At 31.3% G+C, this 7,254-nt stretch overlaps 1 protein-coding gene across 1 annotated transcript; it reads left to right on the top strand.

Annotated features, from left to right (window-relative positions):
• Positions 1–3,548: 3,548 nt before the first annotated feature.
• On the top strand, positions 3,549–4,607 carry PCYB_041020 (hypothetical protein; the record flags this gene model as incomplete). The annotated part of the gene is made up of 2 exons (XM_004225253.1): positions 3,549–3,626; positions 3,822–4,607. 2 exons carry the CDS (start codon positions 3,549–3,551, stop codon positions 4,605–4,607), a joined length of 864 nt encoding a protein of 287 aa, XP_004225301.1.
• Between the last annotated feature and the right edge of the window lie 2,647 nt (positions 4,608–7,254).

Here is a 7,254-nt window from a genome sequence, read left to right as displayed (position 1 = left end):
ATTGTTAGTTGGTTTTGCCACGTCTATAATTAATTTTGAGTCCTTGATTTTTACCGGTGGTAGCTAGTTATTTCTGAAAAATTGGGAAAATTTGCCTTGGCTTAATTTTTTTCAAATTTGAATGCTTAATTTTATTTTTTCTTAATGGCATTTAAATGATATTTTCGTTGTATTGGATACTGTGAAATGATATCTTCTTACGTATGATTTTTTTTGTTTTGTTTGATCCCAATATCGATTTGATGGGCTTACACGTGTAGCATCTGCAGTGTTTACTTAAGCCCCCGCCCCCAATTTGCATAATTTGCAGGCATATGTGGGAATATACACATATGGGCACTTGTGCATTATATTTTTCTGCGAAATGGAAGTTACTACAACGGTGTTAAATCGTTTGGTAATCTATGTTTTTCGTCACCAAATTTGCTTATTTGATTTTTCTGTTTTTTACTCTTTTAAAGTTAATTAAGAGTATGTCTTATTTTTACTTAAAGGAAACTAACTTGTTGCATTTTTTTTTATTTTTAAAAAATGACATTTTGGATTTTTTAAAGAGCGGGGTTAGAAAAATTGAGAGACGGTGCTCATAAGAAGGAAGTTACGAATGAAATTATTCTAAGTGTGTTTTCACTTGTTTTCCATTTTTTTTTTCTTAATAACGGTTCACGTATGGTGTTGTTTAATTATACAAATTTTATTTACCCTTTGCGCATCTATGTTTCCAGGTAAATGTCATTTTTTGCAACCCGTTTTCTACTCAACTTATGAAGAATCTACTATTTCATTCGTGGCTACTCACTAGTTTGAACTTTTCCGCTGGGGCTGTTCCATTTGTTCATTTTCTTTTAAATAGAGGTGGAAAAATAAGTTATTTGAGGGCATGGAAGAGGCTAAGAATAAGGTTCATCGTAAAATTGGGGGCATGGTAGTTGCCAAGATTTCCTCATTTTAGCAATCCATACAGGAATATAACGACTGAGACGACTTAGACAGAGTGCTAATGTATAATCTGCTTTTATTAATTTTTGAGAAGCCGCGTGAGTAGAACAAAAGTTGTTTATTTTGTATCTTTACAAAATTACCTTCAAGAGAAGTTTACAAGCGTAATGGGCAAAGATGCCCAAATCGGACGAGTTCAAAATTGGGCGTGAACCCTTTTTTTCGTTTTTCTGTTAGGTGAGAAAAATTACGATATTCCCTCAAAAGGAGGGGTAAGCACATAAACTAGGTGAACGCATAAAATTGGGCAACATGAATATGCTCCCCTATAATATGATGATTCATTCACGATGTGCGCACGCATATAGAGAAATAAATTAACACTTCGAAGAGAAATACAAATGGGGTCTATAAGCCACTGAAACATTTTCCATATGGGGTAGGATGCGTAAAAGGGCGGGTAATTTTGCGCCAAATAATTCCCCAATTGGAAATTTTGTTTTTATAAGGTAATTGCCACTAGAAAGAGCATTTTGGCCCATAGCAGAAATCGAACATATTCGTGCGGAATGGAAAAAGGGATAACATTTTTTATAGTATACAATGAGTTTATTATTACCGATTAGTGCAGGTTAGCTGGAGTGGATAACATTCACCCGGCGCACAAGCATTTCATGTGTTATCGTAGGACTAAATGGTACAAGTCCACATTTCAGGATGCAGGAAGTGTGATTCTGAAAGGGAAAATTCCTACGAAGCTTATAAGCCGAAATGGAGGTTCACTTATAGCGTTTTTAGCCTAATTTTAACGCCATTTGGGGTGAAGTATACTAGGAATTTTTTCGCGTTAGACATTATTTCCCCTATTGACACAAAATGGATGTTTTCTCTGCAATGGGTAATTGGAAACGCCCAATTAGATGATCATGAAAACAATTTGGTATGCATGTTACAAATGCTGAATTGTGCGATTTATTATGCTAGCCATTTATGAAAAAATTAAATGGTTTGATGTAAAATTAGTTCCCTTTGGGGGGATATTTTTTATTACATATCGTGCTTTACAGTTAGGCAATGTTTAACTGCTCACAATTTGGAAATCAAATGTATTTTGTTGTTAAAAGGAGCAAAATGGTAGTAAAAAAAAAAAAAAAAAAATGGGTACGCAAAACGCGGGGCAAATATAAATAAAATAAATGAAAATAAATAAAAATAAATGAGAACAAATAAAAATAAATGAAAATATATGAAAATTATAAAAATATAGGAAAATAAATGAAAATATTTAAAAATATATGAAAATATATGAAAATAAATGAAAATAAATGAAAATTCCCTTTGATTATATATTATTTTCTTATTTTGCAAATTTTCAACGATACGGGCCTCTATTCGTATAACCACGTGAGTGAAAAAATATTTTTTGGCATTATCACAAATCGATTAAATTATTATTTTTAACTGAATTTATTGAAAAAATATTTTTTTTATTCTCAATTTTTTTTTTTTTTTTTCGCTCTTAATTCGTTTCATATTTTTCTATAAATATTCAGCGATGAAGGAAAAAATAATTAAATTTAAAAATGCAGAGCTTAATTAAAATCCTAAAAACGTAGAAGTAGTTATGTAGAGCACATATATATGGGGCTACCCATCCCCCAACAATTAGGGAATAAAATTTATAAGGCATGCCGATTTGTAATAATAATAAAATAAAATGGTAGGTCTTTTTTTAATAAATTGCTCCGCAAATTAACAGTTTTGGCATTCATATTCCAGACGCATAATAGATTTATTTTTACGATAAAAAAAAAAATATTTATCTGCATGCTTTATTTACTCGTAAAAAACAGTTTAGTTTGCAATCTTCTCAATAATGATAAAATAATTAATTATGGAATTTTTTTAATCCTTTCTTTTTACCTAGTACAACATTGTATTTATTTTATCCACAATATAATATAATATACCATAATGTAATGTTAATACAAAAATCAAAACAGCGGGTCATTTATGGGGGCACATGGCCACTTAAATGTGATATAAATGCCGTTATGTACGTTTATACAAAATTCGCATTTTCTCATTATCAAGAAAAATATTTACTTTGAGAATTTTTTTTAAGAATCTCGAACCAGTCTTATTTTATTTTGTGTTTTATGTAAATTAAAGTTTGTCTTTTCAAAAGGTTGTTTCTTTTGAGGGAAACTGCTCGCGGAGGTTTTTGCCTATCATTTCGTTGAGCAGTATACATGTACATATGCTTACATATATATTTTTCTTTTTTATATCCGTTTTTTCTACTTACCGATTTGTTGCATTTACATGTGCCATAAGGATGAGTTGTTTTTTTTTTGAATGTTGCTGCGCACGAAGTATTCTAGGAGTATAGACTTTAAAGAATATCTTCCTGCGTATAGCAAGCCCGTACATTTTATAGTTATTTTTGTATGCCAAAATTAGTAGATTATTACGAGAAATTCAAAAAGATATTTCATATACAGTGTTTGAATTATACAACAACATTTGGCAGTGCTAAACGGTATCGTTAAGAGCTTTCTTGTGGACGCTATGTCATTGCACCCCTTAATTACATAATGAAGGGAAAAATGAATTGCCTGTTTTTTGTAAAAATTCTTACAGTTCCATTTCTGATATGGATACATCGTCATCATCGCACCTATAATGTAAGTCTTAAGAGTGATCACAAAATTGGCAAGCTGGAATAAGCACATGCATACGAATGGATAACCATGTTGTGTTCTCAATTCATATGCATATTCCCGATTGCCAGTTTTACGACAAAGGTTGAAATAACGCATCAACTCATCTACATTGATGGTTCTTTAAAAAAAAAACCTATTTGTTAATTCTCTCTACAGGGCACCGTTACGGAATCATTGAAAGAGAAGCTGATCCAGAATGACCTAAATCCATATTTCCAGTGCGGCAGATGGCTGGCAGAAGGTGAAGGGAATGCAGGCGAAAAATCTGAGAAAGCTAAAACAGTGGTGTCTACGGAGGGAAGTACGAGTGGGGAAGTAAAACCACCAGAAGAGAAGAAAGAAGAAAATAAAATGCCGAAGAAGGAAGAAGGAGAAACAGATAAAACAGTGGCGACCGCAGTTAATGATGTACCACTCCTTCCAACAGGAATAAAAGAAATAATCGATTTATTAACAGGAATAATTGCATTAAACTTGGAAGAACAAAAGTTAAAATTTAAATTATTTGTGGAAGAAATTAAATTAAATGACATGGTAGAAAAAATTAAGATAAAGAATACAATTAAACTCAATGCTGAGAAGGATCTTGAGGAATTAAGTCAAATTGAAGAAAATTTTATGATAAATTATAGAAAACATAAAATTCAGTTAAAAGGAATTAAAAAAAAAATTGAACTAAAAAAAAAATTATTAAAATATCGTATCATAAATAAAATTATAAAAGAATCGCCCAAAGGGGAAAATTCTGGTAACTTAACAAAAGAGGATTTAATCGAATTGGAGATAATAAAGGTTGATGAACAAGTAGAGCGGTTAATTCAAAATGGAGGATTGCCTCCTGCAGGTAAAGGGCCATTAAAAAACGAAGAGAAGGGTGATGAGGATGGTGATAAGGCAAATAAAAATGGTAAATCAAAGGGAAAGGCAAAAATGATAAATTAAGGGGGAATAGCGGTAAAAATGGGGAATTAGACCCAAATAATAAAGAAAAATGTGAAGCGACAAAAGGGGAAGAGACAAAAGGGAAAGAGACAAAAGGGAAAGAGACAAAAGGGGAAGAGACAAAAGGAGGAGATGCAAAAGGGGAAGAGACAAAAGGAGGAGCTGGAAAAGGAAAGGACAAAGCTGCTACGCCGAAAGATGCCCCCAAAGAGAAAAAATAGAAGGAAAAGAAGACAATATAAAAAGGTAGGGAAAAAAGTCTAAACTGGGATGAAAAAAAAAAAAAATGGGAAAAAAACAAACCAGAAGTAGTGAATTAAAAGATACAAATGTTTTATAATTAATCCTTTATAAAGAAAATATATCTTTGTAGTAAAAAAAATAAAACAAAAAATTGTCTAAATTTGTAGTTGTACAGAAGAACGTAGGGAAAATAAAAATATTGATTGAGAATCTTCATAAAAAAAAAAATATTCAAGCATGAAGAGTTAATGCATCTTATGGCTACAATAAAGTCAATATGCTTTCTGTTCGCTTTTTTAAATATCGCAACGTATGCTTGGCCGTTTCAAAATTGGTTAGCTTTTAACCCTTTTCCTGCATGCATATAATTATCAAAAAAAAAAAAAAACGGTTAAACATCAAGTCATTGGATTAAAGTAAGGGCTAGTTGTATTTTGAAGATTGTATATATCTCGTAACACGTTTTATCGTCTCAAATCGTGAAGATCTACATTTGCATATGCAGTGATGTTACGTCCTCAGGGAATCCTTTTTTGTTAACACAAATTTTTTGCAAATGCACCTAGGCATATTATATTAATCATATTTGGCTATGTGCATTCATGATATGTACATTTATATGTATATATTTGTGTACATATTTCTTTTAATATTTATTTTGTTGTTTTTAGTTTTAAATTTTTTATCATTAATTTATAATACTCTTTTTTCGAGAAATTTAATTTTCGAAGTGTACTATTTGGACACCCATTTGTTGTTTGTAGAAACGCTTCATTACATAATATGTACAATTGGAACACGGAAAATAAGCGGTTCGCGTTCGGGGAGGTAAATTTTATTCACATTTTCATTTGATATATGTTTTTATAAATTACTCTCAATTTATGAAGCTACATTCGTATAATTTGAATGAATTAATTACATAAGTGGTTGACCTTCCAGAGTTTGAAGTATTTGTTTTTCTTTTTTCGTTTTTCCATTGTTTCCTTCTACCGTTTTTCCGCTTTCCTTTTTTTTTTTCTTTCCGTTTTTCTGCTTTCATTTTTTTTTTTTTTTCCCTTTCCTTTTTTTCGTTTCCCTTTTTTCGATTTGTTTGCGTGCAACCTAAAAGATTTTTGTTTCATGTCATTTTTAATTTTTTCTTTTTTTTTTTATTTGTTCATATGAATACACATGTGGCTACAAATGCGGGTAACACATGCTTATACCCATGTGGTTCATTTTTATATAAAAAGAATTTAATAAGCCACATTTTTAACCATACGTAACTCCAATACATTAGTGACGATTTTTTTCGTCGAAAAACGTCATTAGCACATATTTTTAACTTTTAAATCTTTTAAAAATATAAATATCATATTTATGCTTAGATGTAATTGTTTTTTCGAATTAGTTAAATGTAGGCAATCACTAAGTTTACAATCCTAGGGGTTATAGTTACCGAAGAGGAGGGGTATTGTCCTATTTATTATGTGCTACCGAAATGCGGTGAAGCGATCGAGTTGGACATATATATCTGCATATATTCAAAAAAAAAGAACTAGAAACGAAAACCGACTGGTGCATATTTCTTTTAGACAGGATTTAACTACGATTCATTGTGCGCTTTGGTGGTTCCTATTACTTTTTTTCGCCCCTTTCGCCTTTCAATTTATCATAAGCTGTGATTAATTTTTGTAAAAAAAAATAAATATACATATATGAAGCAACTGAATTGGCAACTAATGTCGGTGATGTCTTATTAATAAAAGCGAGCAAATTTTGTCTAATCTGACATTTAGGTGGGGATAACTTTCTACGCAGGTGTTTCTAATGTGAGCATTTGGCTTGTGTCGGTTGACCCACTCATGAACAATTTTATAGAAATGAAATAAATAAATGACATGAATTTGTTAAAGGTCATTAGTTATTTTAAATCGGCAATTTTCACACATTTGGGAAATGTAAAGAAGGAGAATGCGAATTTTTTTTTTTCTCAGTCTACCAAGGCACGCATAAAAATATTTACAGGCATTAGATAAATTTATTTCCCTAACCATATTCGTTACAGTGGTTAATTAGCTTTGTTAGGTAATAACTCGTTTCATTGTGGTAAAGAATTCCAATTGAGAGAGGAATCAGCAGCAGTCCATCTTTGACGGTATGCCATCTTATTAAGTGGCCCTAATACACACATGATAAAATAGTTAAGCGTAGAGAGAGTGCCTGTTTCTATTTTAATCCTCCTTAAAGGCGTGCATTACTGCGTTAGAGATATGCGAATATTTTATTGGTTCTTAAGGATCATTTCTCATTTTTTCCCTTTTAAGGCAGTTACATACTCATAGAAAAATTCGCTTAACGTTGAGCATAATGACGTGAATTAATAAGAGTAAACATGCATATGTGTCTGTATTTACACTCC

This window comes from Plasmodium cynomolgi, chromosome 4 (genome assembly GCF_000321355.1).
Source record: "Plasmodium cynomolgi strain B DNA, chromosome 4, whole genome shotgun sequence".
Lineage (NCBI taxonomy): Eukaryota > Apicomplexa > Aconoidasida > Haemosporida > Plasmodiidae > Plasmodium > Plasmodium cynomolgi.
This window is presented reverse-complemented; position numbering and strand designations above follow the sequence as displayed.